General features: G+C 39.9%; 2 protein-coding genes across 8 annotated transcripts in view; one reads left to right on the top strand and one right to left on the bottom strand.

Annotated features, from left to right (window-relative positions):
• Window positions 1–23,738, bottom strand: part of PITPNC1 (phosphatidylinositol transfer protein cytoplasmic 1) — a 107,326-nt gene that overhangs the window by 81,257 nt on the left and 2,331 nt on the right. For 2 of the 7 annotated variants that reach the window (XM_033002303.2, XM_033002310.2), the window contains exons 1-2: window positions 8,825–9,351; window positions 7,635–7,702 (exon numbers count right to left, since the gene is read on the bottom strand). In XM_033002303.2, the coding sequence (XP_032858194.1) occupies window positions 7,635–7,702; window positions 8,825–8,885 (129 nt within the window). In that variant the 5' untranslated portion in view covers window positions 8,886–9,351. Of the gene's footprint in view, window positions 1–4,900; window positions 5,569–5,904; window positions 6,176–7,634; window positions 7,703–8,824; window positions 9,352–23,738 lie in introns of those variants that run through there. The other 5 variants (XM_033002305.2, XM_033002307.2, XM_033002308.2 and 2 more) reach the window with 5 other exon arrangements.
• PSMD12 (proteasome 26S subunit, non-ATPase 12) lies at window positions 9,445–18,680 on the top strand. The gene is made up of 11 exons (XM_042802539.1): window positions 9,445–9,602; window positions 11,316–11,375; window positions 11,605–11,733; window positions 13,092–13,199; window positions 14,097–14,201; window positions 14,639–14,788; window positions 14,959–15,093; window positions 15,650–15,762; window positions 16,137–16,311; window positions 16,835–16,912; window positions 18,239–18,680. Exons 1-11 carry the CDS (start codon window positions 9,495–9,497, stop codon window positions 18,446–18,448), a joined length of 1,371 nt encoding a protein of 456 aa, XP_042658473.1. The 5' UTR covers window positions 9,445–9,494; the 3' UTR covers window positions 18,449–18,680.

Genomic DNA, 23,738 nt, shown 5'->3' with positions numbered 1-23,738 from the left:
TCTTGCAGTACATAACTGCAGTTTATAGAAAATGTATTTTACACTTTATACCCTACTAAACGCTTTTCTGTTCTACATGCATATAGTTATGTCTAAATACTATAACACCTGCTAACTCTTAGGGCATAAAAACACTTTCTCAAATGCTTTCCTTGAGCTTTAAATCTGTCTGAATAAAACATGTTACAACAAGTACCCTTCATACACAAAACAGTAGGCTATGAAATCTTTTAAAGAAGAAATGTACACAAGATTCTGAGAATACAAGTACTGTTTACACATATATTTTTGAAATCTTCTTATGTAAATAATCCACACTGGGAGAATTCATAACGTTTGAAACGAGCTGAACACTGGGTATTTTTATAAAGGAGCAAGCACAACACCTCTAAAATCAAAATTTGTTGATGTTTAAATAATTTTTTGTTGAAAAATCATGATCCACATGTATGGACATTTTGCAGGTCTCTGCTTGTTTGTATTCATGACAGTACAGCTGTTCCTCCACACCTCATGCAGGCAGTGCTCCCCACAGATCAAACTTAGCTTTTGTTTAAAGCATAGAATGGGAGCAGTTCCACCAACTTCAGCAACTATTCCAACCAACTGTTGGTTGAAAAGAACAAAAGAAAGAAAAACCTGTTAGGACTTTAGGTACTGGCCATATACGTATAGTTCAGAACTAACAGAAATATTAACGGTCATCCCTGTTTCCAAGGAAAATACTGTATGATGACTACTGTATTTTACCTGATGTTCAGCTTTAATATATACGCAACCTAGCTTCACATCTTTATTAGCATTTTACAGCAATAACAACTCCATTTTCAACGGGATCCAGCGAAAATGTCTTTCTACCTATTTCCCCGAAGAATAATCACTTTCCACACAAATAATAAACTTCACTGTACTTTCCCTCCTCCAAAATAAAAGTTCAGTAACATTCTAACATATCAGATTTGTTTTACGTTTTCAGATAAAAACATCTCAAAGCACAAAGCTGCGTAATCCTTCCTGTGAAGAATTGTGGAATTATGATTTGCAACTACATCTAAGTCTGAGAATTTTTTAGCATCTCTGCTCTTTTCAGTTACTTGGTGTTCTTTTCACTTGCTTAGGAATGTGGTTTTTTAAACTGATGATATTTAAAAAAACACAATGCAGCCTGTTATAATCTTCTCTCATATGATGCAACAAACTATTTGTAAGAATGAACTAACACATGAAAATGCAAAGGGAAAAATAACCAAAAGGCAGGATCATTTATTAATTGCAGCTGGGATGAAGATTGGTAACATATCCTGAGCAATTACTGCAACAGCTTTTACGTGGTTTATGTATTAACGAAAAGAAATCGCTTTTTCTCATTTATAAGGTGTCCATGTTAACAAGAGGACTGAATTTGCATCCATGCCTCCCAGAAGTACCACAAATGAGGTAAAGAATGACTTCTAATTGGCAATTGTATTGGCTTCATCAACCAACAGCTATATTCTGACCTAATTTGCAAAGTTCTTACAGCAGTTGTTATTATTTTGCTTAGAAGTTAATATGGTATTTCCTTTTTCAAATTATTTTAAAGCTGAGCACAGGCAGCTTGCAACAATATATATGTAACAGTCCTAAGTAACTGTCAATAAAAATTTAGTTTAATGAGTTAGCCTCAGCCTTGAATAAGAACTGTGGAGTGGTGCCACAGCACCTCAGTGAAGACTCTTGGAACAACCTGTCTGTCCTGGTGCTTATAGACAAGTAACAAAGATGCACCTCCAACTCCCATATCCTAGCTCGAAATACACAAGAACAGTTAAGTCTGTAGCAATCAACATTTCTTAGAAAATGTTTTATTTGCAAGAGAGCATTTGGTCTCCAAGCTGACAGGTATACAAACAAAACTCCCATAAATATTTGGGTATCTTATCTAATACGGGAATCGATGAAAGAATGCCTCAAGAAAACAAGCTGCAGTAGCTAATGAAGACCAGCTATGAAGAATCTCCTCTCAACAATGCCAGAAACTCTTCAAACCTGGAGATAGCGTAGCTGCTATGGGGACATCTATCAGTTTTTTACTCTCCTCTAAAGATAAATTTAGGTCCTAACAGCCAGGCAGTGTAGCATTAACTGCTATACTGCTGTGTGCGTATTTATCTACATGTAGAAGTAATGATTTCCAGTTACTAGACTGGACATTATGCAAATTTTTATGCACATTTTTTCACATTACACGTAGAATTTTACCACAGAAGATCAGGTACCAGTGCACGGCTGACACAGTTAACACTCTGTTTTGCCTCCTGTGCCTGATTATTTTCATAGTAATGACATGGGAAGCCACTTTGGTTTTGTTGGCAACACAACATCACAGACTAAGGATGGAATTCTTTCTCATGCATATTATGAGACTTCTATGTGTGAGTAACTGGCAAGTCAGTGCTAAAGAAGAAAACTGCTCAAGGAAATGCTTTTGTATGTATAAAGTGCACAGGCCGAAAGCCAGAACTTCCAAACAGCGGAAAAAACAGAGTTGTAAAGTCTAGGGAAAATAGCGCAAAAAGGAAAGCCATGCAGCTGCTTAAGAAAGAACTGCATTTTTCACACACCTGTTGAAACCTACAACCTCAAAAAAAATATTTAGGTGCTTAACTCCCAGTAATGTCAATGTGAGTTAGGTGCCATTGTACATCAGGGACCAACATCCCAATCCTGTGAGAAACTGCATGTCGTTTGGAAACTGCATTTCCGCCAAAGCCCACTGAACTTCAGAGTGATTTATCACCTTGTAGAAGGCAGTTTGTGCCTCACAACCAAAATGCAGTTTGTTTTTGAAGGGTGAGCATTGCCCCACGATGTTCTCCTAATGCCTGCATAATGCATCACCTTCTTATTCTACACAGGTACCAAAGATATTGTGCATTATTGTTAGTTAATATGCAACTAAAAGTAAAATAATTATACCTTCACAGACTGTAGAAAATGTCACAAAGATGAAGCATGATGAGAAATAGTGCAGGACATTTTTAGTATATAAATAGTACAGCAAAAATAAGATGTCTGCCACTTTCACAATTTTGTCCTAATTAATTTTATAATTAATAATGAAATTCATGCTAAATATCAGATGTGCTCTAGGTCCTTCATTAAGGCATCTCAAAGACAGCTCTTGGGTTATTCAATATAAGAGAAACGACAAGACTCATGAGAATCTTTATTAATTCTGTTAACATTCTAGAGAACAAAAGACTTCCAACATTGTCTTCTGCCTCACCATGCATCAATCACTCCTATTTGGGGAGATTTTTGAACTTTTCTGTATCTGGAAATCTTGTTTAATAATAATTTTTCAAAATAAATTAGATCTGCTCCCTTCTGATGACATAATGAACTGATATTAAGTAAGTGTAGTAGTCTGAGAACATTAGGAACTGGCTTGGATAAAATGTTGTCTACATTACGATAATACAATAAACAAATAACATTATGTATTACATGAATAATGCCATTCAATATCACAGCATACTATATAACTTGGTTGGAAGAATGCTAGAATTAAACCTACGCCTATTTACCTACACATTTGTGGTGTTTTTAGGTCCTGCTCCCAGAAGAAGGAATTTCCTGAGCAGCCTGAAGGAAATATTTGGCAGTTTAAATTCTCAGTTTTAGAATACTGTTAATTTGCCAAATCTGAAGATCCAGACAAAAAGACCATTGAAATGACTACTCTATCTTACTCCTCTACACATATTGCTTATGTGAGGACTCCCCTACACATCCTGCAAAAAACAGAGTAAAATTTTGAAGCAAAACATTCACCTGGCTGTATTTAAGCAAATAAAAAAAAAAAAAAAGGCATGAATTAGTTTGCGTTTTGAAGTAACCCTGGGGGACAGGGGTCGATAAGGGGGATATCCCCCACTCGGTGACGGCCCCTGAGGGCCCCCGGCCACAGCCGCTGCGCGGGACAGCGAGAGGGGGGCGGCCAGCGCGCCCCCTGGCGGCCGCGAGGAGGGCGCCCCCTGGCGGCCCGGCGCCGCCCGCGGGAGCGGGGAAACTTGGAGCCCGGCTGGGCGCAAGATGCGCGGTGCGGAGTCAGCCGGGCCGCGGAGGGCGTGCGCTTACCAACAGGGTCGCTCCCCTTCCTCAGTGTCCACTTCTGTTGCAAAGTGGCTACAGAAAACAACACTTACTTTTTTTTTTTTTTTTTTTTTTTTACAGATTCGAGACACTATAAACCAGACCGCACCGTCTCATTTACATATGCCATCAGGCCTTTTGGTACCCATTACCTATAAACGATCACTATTTATATACACAACTAACTATGCAGCACGTGTATTACATGTAGATATTGCTATCTTACTTAAAACGATGAGCAGGTAGGATGTTTGCAGAGAAATAAAAGCCTAATGTTCTTAATATAGAGTTTAGAACACTGACAAAGAGCAGTTTAACTTTCAATCATTTCTTTACATGACAAAAAAGTTTTACTACAAAATTATCACCTAACCTACCTGTGCTAGAGTGTCAGGCCATGTTCACCTACAAGGGTATTTTAAGCAAGGGTGAAGATATATTTAGAATGTGGGTTTTGGACAAACGCTTTAACAGGATTTCTGCACAAAGAATTCCCTTGAAAATATGCCCAAAATTCTTCTTAAAAGTCTGGCTGGAAAAGCTTTAGAACCACTACTTGGACGACACAATGCTTTTGATACACTTAAGTTACCTTCGTTCCTGCAGGATTCCCTTATTTTCCAATAAAAACATTCCTGTCTAACCAATCATCTCCGACTAAGTTCATTACACGAAGAAAAAATATTCAGTAAAACAAATAAAACCTTAACTCGCCTTGAAAGAGAAAACCCTTGGTAAGTAACAGCCGAACCACGAAGCTTACCTCTTCAACTGTCAAAGGCATACAGATCCGGTACTCCTTCATGAGCATATTCCTGCTGCCTCTGTGCGGACCAGCAAACTGGAAGAAAAGTGGTTATCTCTGCACGACGATCACGATGAAACCCAATCACGGGAAAAAAAAATCAAGCCTCTTTCTCTGTATGCGCTTGACAATGTGTCCACAAGAGAGTAATGCAACCATCCAGCAAGGGTGACCCAGCAAGAAGAAAAACCACCACAACTGCTCCTTTCTTGCAGTTCTTCCTCCTTCAGGCTGCGATCACGGGAATTTCGCACCCGCTGGCCCCGATAGACGCTACCAAGTCTCAAACCCCAAACGCTCTCGCTGCCGCCAAAGACATCCGTCGGAAGTGTACGAAACCGGCAGCCTCTCGCAGCTGTGTCAAGACATGCCTGGGGCGGCGAAAAGAACAAATGAGCCGAAAATGTGCCTTTCCCCACGGCCGGCTGCACGCCGGGCGGCAGGGAAGATGAGCTGCTGATTCCCAAGACAAAGGCTTTGGATAACGTTTCCTTCCCCCGCTCGCCAAACGCGGCTCCCACCGCCCCGTGGCGAAGCGGCTCCCGAGGAGTTCGGGGCGGGGGGGGCAGCGCGGAGATGGGGGGGAAGCGCGGAAATTGGGGGCGGGGGGGGGGGGGGGGTAACAGCGCGGCGATCCGGCGGCCGCGGCTTCCCCGGCGCAGCCGCGGGCGCGGAGCGGCTGCAGCCCCGGCGGGGGCGCGGCTGACATCAGCGGGGCGGCAGGAAGGAGGGACGGACAGACGGACGGACGGACGGAGAGAGGGAGGGGGACTGAGGGAGGGGGACTGGGGGGGGCGGCCGCTCGGGAGGGTTTAAACAGAAACGGCGTGGAGCGTGGGTCTGGCCCCCGGGCAAACACCGAGCCGCGAGAAATCGCGCTTGCCTCTAATTCTGCTGCCAAGACTTCTCGATTTTTATGGGGTTTTTTTTGAAGTTTATGACCCTACGGGTAGACAACGCACCTTGCAAAACATTTACAAGCCGGTGTAAGAGGGGAGAGCCCCCGGAGAACGCCGGCCAGCCGCCACCCGGGCTCCTCGCCCCGCTCCCCTCGCAAAAGAAAGGACAGCGTGCCCGGGGGAGACACGGCGCAGGATGTGGAGGCCTCACCCATTTCCCGTTTGGTCAGCCCTTCGTTATCAGCCAGCACATTTTGCAAAACAAATAAAACTGTTTTTTCGTATCAGCTATTTACTTTCAAATGCCACGCAGAAAGTTCAGTGAAAAAGTGCCTACTTCCTAGATGAACAATAAAGCCAGAACTGATTTAAGAGGGCTTTTTCTTTTTTTTTTTTCCTACTTAGTAGGAAATTTGTTAGTTAAATCGTTTTTTAATATGCTTGGGTTTTGTGTTTTTCAGATAAATTCAGCCATTATTAAGTTACAATGTGATATGCACAGGAAACCAATTCTGAAACTAGCTGAGAAACCCGAACAGTTACACAACCTCAGGTAAATCATAAAACATTCATGCTGCTGTTTCTCTTGTCTTCCAGCTGGCTACAGAGCATGTATTGCAGAGAAGCACTGTGCCAGTAAGATGAAAATACAAGTCACGGTACAGATAATGGTAAAATACACATCTGCATTTCAATATAAATAGTTTGCAAAAATAAGAGTGATGAAATATCATATTTGGGACAGTAAAGATGAATTTAGGTCTACAATGAAGTGTGTTTCATAACAAGAAAGAGCAAAAAACCCTCAGAATTTCATTGGTTCTGAATGTATATTTCAAAACTATGTATATAATTCTTAGCCCAGAGAGTACACAGTGCCATCTCCTGGAGCTAATAACATAACTTTTCCATTCCCTTGCAATAATGGCACGATATGTCACACCCCCTGCCTTTCCAGTGAAGTGCAAACACCTACACAAAGAAAATCTGGGAGCTCTGTTAACAGTCTGGATTTTCAACTGATGTATGAACAGTGTGGTGAATGAGACTTCTAGCTCAAATCTGACAACAGCCATTTATAAATAACACAACTGTAGCTATAATTCATAATGTTGGTAGAACAAGTTACTGAAACTTCTATGCAAAGTAGCCAGGACAAGGCAATACCTGTGATATTACCTATAGATGAGAAAGAATCCAAATTTAGATCTAAAATATCTACTTGTTAAGTGATTTGCTAGTGGTTTCATTCATTGGGGACAATATCTCTCGATTTCTGCTGGAAATTGAACTTCTTTGCATAGGGCCTTGATGCTACCCAATTATAGGCAAAAACATTGATTTCAATAAAAACAGAAGAAAGACCTAAACTAGTTTATCTTGTTACATGCTTTCAACATAAATCAAACTTTATACTCTGTTTTAACATAACAAAGCATGCAGATATGTGGAAAGTAGTGTGTCAAATCCAGAAGCTCCTTAAAATGGAAAATGAAATGACTTCCCATACCTACAGCAAAACATTCCTCAGTCACCCCATCCTTACTGCCACAGGCACAGCTCAGTCTTACACTGTCTGCATATGCACACAGGGGAAAAAAGTGACCTTAACAATAATATCTTTTACAACTCCGTAGTATGACTGCTGTCCCAGGACTCTCTACAAAGCAATGCTTTCTAGGGGACATGCTGAGAGAAAAAACTTCTAGATCCCAATAGCCAGGAAGTATCTTCCAAGCATACTTGCCTCAATTTTGGTTGTTTTCTGTGAATTGTCAGAAACTGAGTCTTACCTCCGCGACACGTTCTCTATGATCAGTTGTGAAAATAAGACGGTTTTCACTCATCTTCCGTTTTTGACCTGGGGGAAAAAAAACGTATGTTAAATCATGCTGAACATTAATTCCAGATGAACTTATGTCAGCAAAATGTCACTTCATAATAAGAGACAGTAAAAATCTTCAGGTATTTTACTAAGGCATAAGAATTTAGGGGTTTGTTTTAGCCGTTCGGGAAGTCTACATTGGAGGCAAAGGCTGGCTCCTTGTCTACCAGAATACCCAGGCAGGTAAAGGAAGGTAACTGTTGCAGTATGCATTAATTTCCCCCCTCTTTCGCACACTGTCTGAACCAAAAATGTGTATGGGAATAGGTTTAATTAGATGGGCATCTGACCTTTAATTTCCCCGAAAGCCATCACTCCCTATCCATTGACTGTAAAATTATACTAGTATTACAGGCTAAAAGAATGAGATTTTACTATTCAAAATAAATAATCAAAGCTCTGTAAAAATTTGTAAATGGTTTGAGTTAGAACAACTACTACACTCTCTGTGATACATGCATGCATTTTTACTACGTAGGTCAATAACTAAAAAATGATTAAGGATAATGGATAAATTCTGTTACTCTGTGTGTGACAACTGGACTTTTAAAATCAAGTTTGAGTTCAAACAGAAAGTGACTGCAAGTCTGTGCTGTGCTAACTGGAAAGCATGCAGGCACAATTGCAACATGCAGTATTATAGTTTGAATTCACTTAATTACAGATTTTATACCAGTGTAGCAGATTTAGCAACTCAAGTCTTAATTCTATAAACAGAAGATTTAAAATTGTTATCTCAAACACCCCTTTGACACACTAACATGTTGTTATGTATGCAGTATAGTCATAAAGGAAGAAGACAAAATGTAATTTAATGGTTAAGCAATTTTTTCTGGGAGTCTTAAATAACATCCAAAGCTAGAGGGCATTCACTGATCATTCTTTCTGAGTTGTTTGCTTGGAAACAAGAGGGAGTTTCTCCGAATTTCTCCAGTGAATGAGACTTCTGTAGCACACGAAATTCTGCTTGCAATGATAGCCACCTACAACCACGGGTGTTGCAACCCCATCTCACAACAGCTTAATCAAACACCTCGGTGGTGCAACACTGTCTAAAATCAGGATCGCTATGCTCTTAAAAACCATTGTCCCCCCTACCTTTTCCCCACCTCTCCAGCGATGCTAAATGATCAAATAACTTGAGGCTGGAATGTGACATACGTTAAAATCACCACAGTGAAGCCACCAGGTACTGTATGCCAGCCCTCTGCTGAGGCAACACCCTGGTGTTGCCTGCCACGTCAACATGGCATGGTTCTCTTAAAATGGGGGGGGAAACAGCGTAAACCCACAACCCTCCTGACTCCCCACCTCCCCCGGTATGGTCATATCAACGTCTCCAACTCTCGACACCCAAGCTACGAGCAGCACCGCGACTGTAAGTGCGCTGAACACCTCCCGCCCCGCTGAGGCTGGAGGCCACTGGGCAGGCTGAGGGCTGGTACGGCACTGCTTGAGACACCACCTCCACGCATTTGGCACTACCCTCCCCTTTCCTGGGTGCTAGGGAGGGGGGGTGTCCCTTCAGCCAGGGGGAAGGCTCCGAGCCAGCCTGATCCCATCGCGGCGCGGCGGGACCCGATCCCACCCCTCCGCCCGGCCCGCCCCGGGGCCTGCGGCGGCCGGGGGTGGCTGCGGCAGCGCCGGTTTGGCGCACCGCGGGGACCTTCCGCGGGGCTGTCCCGGCCGTGCCTGCGCGCAGCGCCCGGCAGCTTCCGGTGTGTGTTCGCGGGGGGGGGGGGGGGGGACGCGCAGCGGAGCCGGGGAGATGGCGGAGGGCGGCGCGGAGCGGGCCGACGGCCGTATCGTGAAAATGGAGGTGGATTACAGCGCGACGGTGGACCAGCGGCTGCCTGAGTGCGAGCGGCTGGCGCAGGTGAGGGGAAGGGGAAAAGGCGGCGGCGCGGATGGGCTGAGTCATGGCGCTGGGGCGCGCTAGGCCGCGGCCCGGTGGCGGGGAGGGGGGTGACGGGCGGTGCGACCTGCAGCCTCCTCTCGCCCCCTCATCCGCTGCCGGGGGGCTCTGGGCCTCGGACGCAAGCGGGCCGCCTTGGGGGAAGGGGATAAGTAGGGACTGCTCGAGCATTTTGGCGGTGTGCGGGGGTAGGAGGGGAGGGGAGCTGTCGGGGTGCAGCCCCGGCGGTGAGGGGCGGGAAGGCCCGAGCTTCTCGGCACGGACTTGGCTGTTCCCCGCCGTTCATTGCCGCGGGCAGCGTAGCGCCGCGCAGGTGTTTGTTCATCCTCCGACCGCTCTGCGTTAAAGCTGCCTTCGTGTCGCTGATCCTGTGCGAGGTTAGGCAGGCAGTGCTGTGCGTCCTCCGAGCTCGGGGCTGGACGTGCCCCAGGGCGCTGGAGTGGAGGGTCAGAGCCGTGGCAGGCTGCTGGGGCACCTGGCATCCCCTCGGCAAACAGATGTGTGCACCCAGCTGTAGGTGACTGCAGAATGTCTTGCTGATGGGATCTTAGAAGTAATCATGCATGTGGTGTATCTTGAGGTATCCTTTATGGACTCGTTTTGTAGCGTACAGATTCTTGTGCATCTCAGGTCTCAGAACAGAGAGATTGGATTTGCTGTTATGTCCTTTCCCAGTAGGATGGCACCTGATTCTTTACATGCTGCAAATGTTCTGCTTGATCCACATGTCTCATTGGGACAGACACGTTATATATAGCGTATTGTAGAATTCTGAAGGCAGTAGCCTTAAGATAAGGCAGCTGCATCTTACACTTTCTTAAGACTGTGTTGTATGGAATGTAGGCAGAGGTGTTTTATCCCACAGGCACAGCTCTGCCTTAGTATGGACACCATGACCAGGTCTCATTGTTGCATAACATGTATACTTTGTGCCAGTAAGAACACATCCTTGACAAACCATTATATATAGTTTAAAATATTTGTTGGGAAACAATTTTCTGATTTTTGGTATTAATTTTCTAGTTTCTAACCATTTCTTGCAGCCCCACAGTTGCCATGGGCTGTTAGAAATTCTACCATATTAACATTTTTTTTTACAAGATATTTGCTAGGAATTACAATTTAGGACTAAAAGTACATTGTGGTATCTTATTCCTCTAAACAAAGGTTCTCAAAACTCAAAAATCAGGACTATGGACTCAGACCATCAGGACTTAGACTAAAGCATGTAGTTTATGCTTTCTATAATATACCGTAATTAAGATACAATGAAAGTGGATGAAAGCAATGGTAAAACAATATTTTGGCCAGGGTACCTAATTGATTATCTGTTCTCACTCAAAGCATTGTTTTGGCTAGGAAAGAAATCGGCCTTCCATCTAGCTTGCTGGGTGTGAGCTAACCGAACCTGTCTGAAACTTGCTGGGTTTCTTGTGTTAGACAACTTACAGAATGCATCGAGCAAAAATGCAACTAGTGCCTTTCCAGTTTAATCTGTGTGTAGAACTGTAAGGTTAGTGCTATATATGTTTTTTTTTTTTAAGAAAAAAATACTTATAAATGAGTGTACAGGCTAGTTTATGTCTTTTACCTACATGAGAATTTGAGCTAGTTTAAATTTAAACTGAATTGTGTTGTTCACTTATGGTGATAATTCTTTGTCTATCACATTAGGAAGGAAGATTGCAAGAAGTAATTGAAAACCTTCTCTCCTTGGAAAAACAAACACGAACAGTAAGTAGCACACGGTGTGCAACATTTGTGTTGGGTTGTCCTACACACCCCCTTGTTCCACTGCATTGAAGTCATGAAAGAACTGGAGTGTCAGTCTTTCTCTTTTGTTCTTTTAAGAGAAAATCAGTGGGGCTAGATATATTTTTTTCCCTTTGTATAACAGAAGTGCAAGTGATAGAGGTCTGCATGTTGTTTATCCCATCACTGATATGCTGTTTGTTTGTTACAGGCATCTGACATGGTCTCCACATCCCGTATCTTAGTTGCTATAGTGAAAATGTGTTACGAAGCTAAAGACTGGGATGCTCTTAATGAAAATATTATTCTTCTATCCAAGAGAAGAAGTCAGTTAAAACAGGTGAATTTAATCCTTTGAAACAAAAAATAAAATTATACTTCAAGTTGTATTACATATCTGATTCCCCCTTGTGCGCAAGGACTTCCTTGACTTCATAGCTGCCTGAATATACTGTAAGTAGCTTCTGTTGACAGTTGTTGGTAGATATGGAAGCCAGTAATGAAGCTGATGTTTGGAATTGGTCTGTCTTCACCTTGTGCCTGAGCTCCCTGGGGTCCAGCTTGCCATTCTCAGCAGCACAGCTGTGACTTCCCTGCTTTCATGCATACCGGTGCTTTCAGATGGTAGTTCATCTTTACACTCTTCTACAGTCTGTACTGGAAACATATTCTTATTTTTTCATGTTCACATGAGGTGTACATTAAATAGAGTTATTGGAATTTATTGTGATCAAGTAAGGTGTATGCTTTACATGCTAGCTTTTGAAACTGTTCAGTTCTGTCTGAGAAATTAGCCATCAGGATAGCTGAAAGCACTTGCATTTAAGAAGGTACAAAGTTTACTGCACTGTGTATTTAGTTTGACTCGATAAGAAGTCAGCAACGGGTAATTTCAATGGCATCATTGTTTTAGGAAGAAAAAGGTTACCTACTTTTTATTGCGCAGAAACAATAAGAGTTTGTATACAAGTAGAGTACAGTTTAGTTCTCTAACTTGCACAAACTGTGCCTGAAGACTTAGGTCAGTTCATCTGAATTTTCTTCTTGAGAAAGAAGTTTCTAGAAGTTTCATTCTGTGTTTTGTTGTTTACTTTTTCAGAAGTAGGTATTTTAATAATAATTGTAACAGCTTTGTCAGCATTGTTACCCGAAGAACATATTCCAATACCTGTGCTTGCCACTGAAGGATGCTAGCTTATTACTGCCTATTTGGGAATCTGTCAGAAATAATTACATCTATTCCTTCCCTTCCTGAAAAATCTACAGGTGTCCTAAAGAGATGGGCTAGTGCATACACTTAAGAGAAGATGTACCTTCCCTTTAGCCATGAAGGTCTTAAGGAAAACAGAAAAGTTTTGTCAGTCTGTGTGAGAGTTGTGTAGATTTGGCAGAAGAGGAATATTACTTTTCAAGATAGAAGCACATGGGATGAATTATTTTGCATATCACTGGAAAAAATGAGAGGAAAGAAATGACAGAAGAACATCACATTTGACTTCTAGCATCAGTCCCTAGCATCTTTTTACACATTTTTATGCATCAAAGTGATGAAATGTATCTTGCATTTTATTAATTGAAATAAGTCTTTAGTTTGATATGAAACTATTAAATACTTATCTCTGAGTGTTATAGTTTAGTTTGAATGCATTTGCGGTATCTAAAAACACTGTATGTTTTTCTTTTCTGTTATTGTACTAGGCAGTTGCTAAAATGGTCCAGCAGTGCTGCACTTATGTTGAAGACATCACAGATTTACCAGTCAAACTGCGCTTAATTGACACGTTGCGTATGGTTACAGAAGGAAAAGTAAGATTTTGTTTTAAGACTGAATGTCTAAAAGGTAGAATAAAAATGTTCACCTTCTTTAAAAACATAGCTTCTTAACATTATTTTTAAATCTTGTTCAGATAAGAGAAAAAGTGATTTTTAAATTAACTCGAGAAGCCAAGTAGTGTATTTCTTTCAAAAAAACTGCAAATATTTTCCAGATTTCATATTTAAATAATTTTCTGAAACACTGGTCATATTTCCAGGATGTAGGTATTTGGATGTATTATTGGTATGATTTAATAATACATTTCAGAGTACTAAAATGCCATTTATGTTTCACTTTTTTAAAATGTTATGTATTTGAATTTCTTAGAGAAATGGGCAGGCTTAGTTTGATTTCTCCTGCACTTAGCAAGGTGTTATGTACAGTTAGGGTAACCAGAAGGTGATATCAGGGCATTATACCAAGTTAATTACATAACTTTCCTTTTTCTTTAATAAAATAAACAATTCTGAATTAAGGCAAATTTGTATTAATCTTATGGCTTTTGTCTGTTCAAAGTTAGTCTAAATTGTTAGTGAGTCTTGTGGATTTACAGCTAGTTAGGAGTGAGTGAAATAATGCAAATGGTAATACTTAGTACACATTAACCATTAAAGTCTTCACTTCATATCTGTTTCGGTGTATTTTAGCAGACAAAATATCCAATACTTCATTCACACTGTATGTCCTTTTATGCTTGCTTAGAGAATGGTGGATGAGTTTTTTTAGATTAATTTGGTCCAAATACTTGCAGCTTGTCAACTATCCACCATATTTTATCTGTGCATATTGTCAGTAGTGTCAGTCTGTGTCTTAGTGGGGTTGTGGTCTTAGAGTTTGCACTGTTCTTTAGAAAATTCCAATGTTTAAACTAGTCCTTCTGATTTCAGATATACGTGGAAATTGAACGTGCTCGCCTGACAAAGACACTTGCAACAATAAAAGAACAGAATGGTGAAGTGAAAGAGGCTGCCTCTATTCTGCAAGAATTGCAGGTAACACACCTTGTAACTCAGAATTGTGTCACCAGTAAAAATGAATTCTGACTGCTCTCAGGTTAATGTTTAGAAACTTAATCAGGTATGTCTGCAGAAATGCCTGGAATGAGATTAACTTTTATTAGCAAAAGTGTAATTCAGTTTTAACTGCTTCTGTTAGTCTCATGTTTAGGTTACATAGAATATTTTCCATTTGGAAGACAATTTCAATTCTCTAGGTAGTGCATTGAGTTTAGTGTTAGTGAATTCTTTCAGTTTAAGTGGGAGCTGTAATTTAAAATGTAATACCTTTTCTCCATTTTTCACTTCCTCTGCAATAGCTGGTTTTTCTGTTGTTTTGTTTTGCCCGCCGACAACCTCCCACTCTCCTTGCACAGTTAAGACTTCACTTGATTTGACTCTGACAGTGTTAAATAGTTACATTTTCATTTTAGGTGGAAACCTATGGTTCAATGGAAAAGAAAGAACGTGTAGAATTTATCTTGGAGCAGATGAGACTCTGTCTAGCTGTAAAAGACTATATTCGGACTCAAATTATCAGCAAAAAAATTAATACAAAATTTTTTCAAGAAGATAACACAGAAGTAAGTCATTGGAGGATTTCTCTCTCTTTCCTCCTCATCCCAGTTTTAATCTGACACGCCTCTCTTCAGGTCCAAGTATATTTGAATCCCTCTGTTTTCTGGGATCCAATTGGATTTCATTTACATAATTCACAGAGCTGTATTAATTTTACTGTTTGATACGGTTTCAGAAACTAAAGTTGAAATACTACAACTTAATGATCCAGCTGGATCAACATGAAGGCTCCTACCTCTCCATCTGTAAGCACTACAGGGCCATTTATGATACTCCGTGTATCCAGGCTGAAAGTGAAAAGTGGCAGCAGGTAAAAAAATATTACACACAAAATGTCTGTATTTTCATGTGGCAAATACCCATTTCATTACCCGATCATTTTACAGCAGATTAAATAGCTCGTCTGTTGTTCTTTTAATGACTATATTAACAAATTGGTTAGTTGGAAACAGATATAATAAAGTTGATTTCAAATGAATATTTATAACTAACATCTCCATTATATTGTCTTTGAAATCTGTAGAATGTCTTGTCTGTTTTATACAAGAGCAGAAATGAGAAACAGCTGTGCAAGTGCAGTCTAAATAATACCGTTGTGTATGCAGTACAGATGTTACATACTTGAAAAGATTTTTTTTTTCCATGTATTTATTTTAAATATCATCATTTTAGTTAACCTGAATCAATTTAAATGTATTGCTGTGAATGAGGGTTCATTTCTGCAAGATGACAACAATTTCATCTTAACTTCTTAATATGCTGGGTTTAAGCCTTTTATACGTTAAACTTGAAGTTCCGTGAGCAGTGTTTTCAATTCCTCGGCTTAATTATGGGAAGAAAACCCACACTCTTTCCTCTTAAAACAGGCACTGAAGAGCGTTGTTCTTTATGTTATTCTTTCACCCTATGACAACGAACAATCTGATTTGGTGCACAGAATTAGTAGTGACAAAAAGCTAGAAGAAATCCCGAAGTATAAGTAAGTATTCTTTCTAATAAACAACTCTTAGATTAAAAAAAAAGCGTGTGTCTCAAACTAGCTGTGCAAGTGAAATCTGTTTATGCTGAGTCCACTGTAAGCATCTCAGAATTTAATGCTGTATGAAAAATACTGCAGAATTTTCATGATTGTGCAAGTTCCACATTAAAATAAATGTCTCTTTATAAGAGATCTTTATGAGAAATAGTCTGACTTGAGCTGCCCCCTGATAGTGTGAAGTATGTAAGGATATTCATGAAGAACAATGAATATTAATGGTAATAAAACATTTTAAATTATTTCTTCGATCTATTTAAGTATGAAATGAGCCTTATTAATACAGGATTGTAAATCAACTTTGCTAAACCATTTAGAGATCTCCTAAAACTATTTACCACCATGGAATTGATGCGATGGACTGCCCTAGTTGAAGAATATGGGAAAGAATTGAGAGAAGGATCCCTGGACAGTCCTGCAACAGATGTTTTTGGCTGTACAGAGGAAGGTGAAAAGAGATGGAAAGATTTGAAGAACAGAGTTGTGGAACACGTAAGAATGCCTGTCTTTAAGCATTAGCTATATATTCAGTTCTTCAACTAAAAATGCTTTTCACTTAACATATTTTAGTAACAAAGGGAAACAAAAAAAGCATGTAGTAAAGCAGTAGGTAAGTTGCCTTTTCCATTGTGTTACATTTTCAACATTTTATTTGCTTGTATATCTTTTTATTATAGACAGGTATTTGGCACAGTTGCCAGGAAAAAGAGCATATTGCACTCAAATTCTGAGATTTAGCATTCACATTTCAATAGAGCAGAAACTTGAAAGTCTTGCTTTGTATTAAAATCACAATTAGTTGATTTCATTACTTATAAGGTCTCTAGACAGCAAATTATTATGTTTTACAAGCAAAAGAACTGTTTGTTCACTACTCCCTCGTGTACCTTACGCTGGACTGGTGTTAGAACACTACAGCTCCTAATCTGCTTTTAACATTGACTTTTATATTTTTGCAGCCTGCTTCAATTATTTTTTTGCACATAACCCTCTACTCTGAACACTTTTATTCCAGAATATTAGAATAATGGCTAAATATTATACCAGAATTACAATGAAGAGAATGGCACAGCTCCTGGATCTGTCTGTTGATGTAAGTGTTGCTTTGCTTATCCTTCTTTCATAAAGGGTGTGGAAGTGTATGCGTGCATGTGTTTGTGACAAAAATGTAAATATTCAGCAGAGTAATGTTCTCTTTTAATTTATCTTTCTAGCTTAAAAAGCTCTGTAAGTGATGCCATAGATCATCACTGCATTGTTTTATAGACAATGCAGAAAGACAGCATTGTACAAATACACTGCTTGGTACAAAATTCTCAGGGTTTACACTTGTGTGTTCATGAATGTAGTATCTGTTGTATCTCTAGATATCTGTCTTGGTATTATCCATGTAGCTCTCCTGGCCTCATCTTTAGTCTAATTCCCGTTTGTGTTACCAGTGCTTGTCTGCTCTTAGAGGAAGAGCAAAGTGTGCTATAGTGATAGGGAGCATAAACTGAACTTTAGTTCATTGGGTTCTTCTAATGACAAGTAGTGTAAAAGTCTGTTGGGAGCAATAGTATTAATCCAAATAGTTGTCGCTTTACTAGTCCATATGAAGACCTGAGTGTATTTTCAAGCCTTTCTGGGTGTTAGAAAATGGTTTTTAATCCAGGCAGAACTCAAATTTCACAGTGCATGTGCCCATATGGCAAAAGCTGCTCTTAAAAATTCATTTATATTCAAGGTCTCATTTAAATGCTGGAGTTTCTTGTCTTGTGTTTCAGTCTTAAAACGTTCTTGTCAATGGGTGATTAAAACTGACTGAAGATAACAGGGTTTCTCACCTTTAAACATTCCTGTTGGTAGATGGCTATACTTTGAGAACATGGGGTGGAATAGTCTTCCTGTCATTCCCCCCTTGTGTTTTCAAGAGCTTTCCAAAGAGATTCATAGATCATGGCATATTGGTATTTTGACTGCATATGAAAAGCTTTATCCTACTGCATTTAATTAAATCTGCTCTTTTCCACAAACTCAGAATAAACCTTCTTTGACAGTGGTCAGTAATTCACATGGATTTTCCTATGCCTTGCTTGTCAGAATGGCTTGTTCTGATATCTGAGTAGCCAAGTACCCCAAAGTGTAAAAGTCTGTTGGTATAGTATATTAAACTTTTAATTTCAAGAAAGACAATCAGATATAAGTCAAATGGGGAAAAGAGAAGTTTTTTAATAGCTCATGCTAGTACCTTGCAGTGCCAACCTGTAATACTAAAGTATTGTGTGGGTTTTTTTGAAGTACAATATTACTACAGCTGTATTTCTGTTAAGTATAAAGAAAATCTTGTTATCTGTGCTTCAATGCTGTTTGGGAGGAATTCTGGTGTTTCATAGATAACAGTGCTATTTTCTTGACTTAGTGCTGTTTGTCTTTACAGGAATCGGAGGAGTTCCTGTCTAACCTAGTAGTTAATAAGACCATCTTTGCTAAAGTAGACAGGCTGGCAGGAATTATCAATTTTCAGAGGCCTAAGGACCCAAACAATATACTCAATGACTGGTCTCACAAGCTCAACTCACTAATGGCCCTAGTTAACAAAACCACACATCTCATTGCCAAAGAGGAGATGATACATAACCTGCAGTAAGGTGCCTCAGTAATCGCAGTGCTTTTAAAGAAGGTATTAAATCTTCATAATAGAGACTATTATTACAGTGTGTATATGGTTTGTTTTCTCCCTGTCAAGCCTTCCTGGTCTAAAATGTAGAACATAATTCTAAAATTCCTGTTGACAATTAAGTTCCCTTGATTATTCATTCAGTTGTTAAATGTTTTTGCTACAATTGGTGAAAGAACATAATAAAACTGTATTGCCTGTATAATAGTAGTCTTGTGATTTCTTCTTTTCCATGTATACCTTTATCTGTCTAACACATAATTGTGTGGTTATTTCATTACAGAGCTATTTTTGAGGCTGTGATCGAGAGGATATACTGTGAAAAATCCTAGGGGTTTACAGTAGCATGCCTTGAAGTAACATAATGATAATATTGTAATGTTATGTAAAGATACTGTTTGAACAAAATTCTGGATGTTCATGTTTAAGAACAATGCTATTCCTTGTGATTTGGGACTACAGATAGACTTAATTAATTTTGAAGTGACTGAGAAATCTACCTGAATCTTGTCTGCTTGGTGCAAGTCACTAATTTTCACTGTTTTGTTGTTACAGTTAGTAATAGCTACAATAGCAATTATGCAATTAGCTGAGATAGTATTTCAAAGCTGCTGCTTCCCATAATTGAATATGTTATATTCAGACAAGATAATGTCCTGTTATTTGCTTTAATCTATTTGTAATGGAGGGAAGCTTTACGCTCTTCCCCATGTCCCTGTTTTTTTTTTTTTTTTTATGAAAGTAAAACAGCACAAAGAGTATAGTAGAATCAGTTGAACTTTTATTTAATTTGCTCTGTTTTTTAATGATTTTTAATGCTAGCCGTAACTAACTACTCTGTTCATAATTAGGTAGAAACTATAATTGTAAATGATGTATTGAGATGTATAGAAATCCTGTCTCTTTAAAAGCACACTGAACTTTATTCAAGCTAACACTTTGAATAGGTAATTATCATATGAATGCAGAGTAAGTCAGGAAACTTTAGACAGTGATTTTGAGTGAGAGAAGTCTGTGAAGGAATAGGAAAAGATGGAAGCTTTGAAGCAGTGATTTGCATTTGAAATGCAGACCATGAACATAGTTTAAGGGAAACTTGGGAATGTGATTTTGGAGGCAAATAACTTTATGAAGCCATACCAATCTAGCTCACTGCATCAGAGAAACAAAAACAGCTGAACTACCAGTGAGGAAAGGGAAAAAGAGAAACAGACTACTTAGAATACATAGACTGCTTACCATCTCACTTCCTAAATTGTATTATAATCCAAATTGTACTAGTTGTGTAAAATCTAGTCGCAGCCATGTCTGAGAATGGGATGTACTGGTCTTTTCAAGGCTAGCCTTAGTAGCATAAGCAAAGCTGGCTGCTGCTAGGGTAATGAACAAAGTTTTGACCTTGTCAATTGGGGGAAAAAAAAAAATCCTCTGGAAACTAAGGCAAGAGGTATCAGAAAGGGGAACAATGGGTCATCAGGGTAAGTGGAAACTTGCCTCTCCCTGCTCTTTTCATCACAAACCTCTTCTGTTTTCAAATCTGGTCTGGAATCTTCAACTCCAATAATTTAAGTTTATGGACTCTGTGACACTTCTGCCAGATGAGAGATCCTGGACCTGCTTCTCCAGCCAGCCCGCCCTTTTTTTTATCTAGAGGGGAATGGTTCAGTGGTTTCCAGGCCCTACATTCTGGGGTTGCAGATCCTACTCCCTCTCTGGCCTATCTCTATCCCTCTCTGCTGCCTTTTTTTGCATTTAGAACGTGAATTTGTTGGAGAGCAGAGGTGGTTTCTGTCCCCTCACAACTACATTTTGCTGTCAACACTGGAAAGAACATGGAAGCAGTCTTTCAGCAGTCCAGGTGTCTCCTTAAAACTCAATTCAGAAGGATTGTGAAGGTTTGCTTTCATGGTCTATATTCATAGCAAGGATCAACAATGATCAAGCTTTTTTGCCTTTTGGTGTGAAATAGATTTTTGTCCTCACTGAGATCACTTACAAAGCCTTCATCTTGGTTTGCCAACATACTGCCCAAGGGAAACTCCCTACCTAATTCTATCCTAAGAGTGAGATACACCTGTTGTGTGCCTTGTACCTGGTGCCAGAAGCAGGAAACCCTCAGGGTTTGCCTCCCCACACATCACAAAATTAAAAGAGGAGTTTTAAAATAAAATCGTAGAATTATTAGGCTGTACGGTAAGTCCAAGTGAGTGGAAAAGAATCTCTAGTTCTTGGCAAGGTAAAGTTGCACGTCGATTATCTAATCGTGCATTGTTTTCTTCTGTTGACATTATTCATATGTTTAGTAGTAAAGTAAGAACTGTAGAAAATGTTTAATTGTATCATCACATTGTAGTTGTAATATCTGTGCACTGTATTACTTTCAAATAATAAAATGAGGGAAGAGCTGACATGGAAGGATCGTGGGGGGGTTAGATCAGGTGGGAAAACGATCAGAGTACTAGAATTCCAACATAGTAGGTGGGAACTTGTTCTTCTTATGACGTGTCTTTGAAACCGAAATTGACACTAATTATTGGACTTGACTAAATTTTTACCAATTTGGACCCAGGTGGACGGGCCACCTTTACTTAACTCGGAAAAGAAACATATATATAATTTATATGTGTTTGATAAATAGCCTGGAGATCTTCTGTTTGTTTGTTTTGTTTGCAGACTATAATTAAGGAAAATGAAGGGAGTGTATCTTGAGTCTCTCTGGAAAAGGTTGCCATGTTCAGGTTGCTTGGAAAAAAGACAAGCTGTAAACTTTTGGTGCTAGTTAATCTCAAGCATACGGATATATGTCAGATACAGCTCCTCCATGAGCAATTTAAAAGACAACACGAAGGCATGCTGGCTTCTTAAAAAAAATGCACTGATACTCAAGAACTTTGATCTTGACAATGTGGAATCAAACTATCACGTTAATCTGAACTTTGTAGTTCCTATCTCCTCAGTATACTCTTACTATCCCACTGCTGCTGTTTGCCTCTCAACATTCTCCTTTTGTGGCTCAAAGGGAACATGAGTAAGAATTAGTCTGAATATTACTTGCTCTAGAAATTGTGTTTAAAGAGTACATGTTGAAGAAATGTTATCCTTGGATAATTGTGAAGTAAGATTAAAGTTGAGATCATCTGTTCATTAGAGGACTCTGGAGGAATTCCAGGGGAATTTTCATGCTGGAAAATCAAAACTTGCTACTCTTCAGCCTAATAATCAGACGCTAATGGCTGCCTTAGTGAGACTAAGAATTACTGTTGCTATCTAACCTCAGGTCTACCGCTGACTTGTTTGTGGCAGAGGGTAAACCACTTAACTTCTTCTGTTAGTTTCCCATGATTGCTGCTTCGAAGGGAGTTCAAAAATTTATAAATGTCCAATGTGCTAGAACAATAAAAACATTGCTGCTATTATTGCAATCAGTCTGGAAATTCTGTTGAGAAAGGCCTCCTGTTGTTTGTTTCTCAGAGGTGAAAACTGCTCAAGATGCCTGCTGGGATGTTAGGCTGCAGGGTCAGGGAGGCAATTTGGTACTGAATGTGTTCTATTATGTGCTTATTACTTTTTTACATGTTAATTGTAATGGTTTTTCCTGTGTTCTGAAGTTAGGCACTCAATCATGAGTGGAGGTGATTGACAACCAAGTTCTCTACTGGAATTCAAGAAATGCCAGTTCCCATAAACAGGAGTGAACTTTATCATAGAATGGAAATTGATTTTCTGAGTTTCCTGTGAAAGCACAAGTCTGAGGAGAAGGAAAAAAAGCAGCAACCTAAGTTTGAAGTAATTAAAATAGTTTTGTTTTGAAAATGTAGAAACCAAGCTATAGCCATGATTCCAAGTGTGCAGCTCATGGGTGAGCCAGGACTCTAGGGCTTTTTGGCTACCAGCTCTCCATTAGCCCTGAAGCAAGTGAGGGTTTCACAGCTCCCAACTCTTCCAGAATCTGTGCCACACCTTTCAGAGCTCTGCTCAGATCTTAGCTTCGTGGCAGGGAGCCTAGCAGCCCCGAGTGGCCCCAGGTTTTCAAACTTGTTTTTTGGCAAGGAGCCTAGATTCTCCAAGGACCTGGGCATGGCTCTTAGCTTCACAGAATAGGGAGAAGCCCTGTGAACAGTCATAATTCACAGAATCCTGACTTAAGGGTAGGGAGACTGGATGTGTTAATGCTTCCTGTAAAGGCCTTCATTGCAGTTATGGTCCCTGGGAGGTTGGAATTTCTAAGCTTCCAGTAGGAAATTGCAATTTGCAGATCTGAAAGGTTTTGAAATCTTAAAAAAATGTAAAAGTGGAATTGAATTTGGTATTGCTGTTTTTTTTTGGAGAGGTTCTTTTCTGTTTTGTATTTTTGTTTTATTCTTACCATTATATTGAGTCTCTAGAAATATCACTGTTAAGCTTTTGAGGATCTGAGTCCTGTCAAGTCTCATGATGCTGAGCAGAGAGTCACTGTTTTTGTTCCGATCTCATGCCTCCCCATTGTGCGTTTGGCAATTCTTACATTTGCAACATCTACTGTTGCTTTTCTTCTGCTCCCAGACTCCATGTGACCAGCTGCTCCTGGTCTCCTTGGGCAGAAGCCTAGTAATGTGAGCTCTCCTCTTGTCATGAAATCCTATTAGTGAGCATAGCACATGGGGATTCCAGGAACTTAGGAAGTCTGGATAATTCTGGAAATGCAAGCAAGTAGTCAGCACATAACACATCTGTTTCTGTGCCAGCCCAATGCTGAGTGAAGACCTAACTTGTCAACTCAGCCTGTAGAGGTGTGAATGATATGTCTGATTGCAGAAGTTAGAAGCCAAAATTGCAGCTTCTACTGGGGTAATATGCATCAAGGAGAGAGAAAAAGACATGTCATGGAGTCCCTCCCACAGTAGCAGCTAATATTATAAGCTTATTTCCTAAAATTATCCTTTAATACTGTATTGAAACATGCCAATAAATCCACAAGAAGTCTTGTCTCTTCCCATGCAGTGTATAACCAGTTGCTAATGGCATACTCTGCCTTCTGTGGTGTTACAATAGAAGTGGCTCTGGAACCAAAGTTTAGTTACATTAAGGTCCTTTGGATTTGGAATCTCATTCTTTAGGCCAGTTGCTGTGCAATTTGCACTTTGACCAGAATTTCCACGGTTAATGAGTGCTTGGAGCCCAAATTTGTTTTGGACCAACAGTCCTCATCTTTCTATCTGGTTAAAAAGATTATAAAAGAGCTGGGAGGGGGCACCGCATGGAAATAATACAGTTATTCCGA

This window comes from Tyto alba, unplaced genomic scaffold (assembly GCF_018691265.1).
Source record: "Tyto alba isolate M040663 unplaced genomic scaffold, T.alba_DEE_v4.0 Super-Scaffold_39, whole genome shotgun sequence".
Classification (NCBI taxonomy): Eukaryota; Metazoa; Chordata; class Aves; order Strigiformes; family Tytonidae; genus Tyto; species Tyto alba.
This window is presented reverse-complemented; position numbering and strand designations above follow the sequence as displayed.

What these genes read in the sequence shown, in the direction of transcription:
- PSMD12 (XM_042802539.1), top strand. Translation starts at nt 9,495, where the DNA reads ATGGCGGAGGGCGGCGCGGAGCGGGCCGACGGCCGTATCGTGAAAATG. An exon ending in GAAGAAGTCAGTTAAAACAG is followed by an intron (nt 11,734 to 13,091) that starts GTGAATTTAATC and finishes TTATTGTACTAG; the next exon opens with GCAGTTGCTAAAATGGTCCA. An exon ending in AAAGTGAAAAGTGGCAGCAG is followed by an intron (nt 15,094 to 15,649) that starts GTAAAAAAATAT and finishes CTCTTAAAACAG; the next exon opens with GCACTGAAGAGCGTTGTTCT.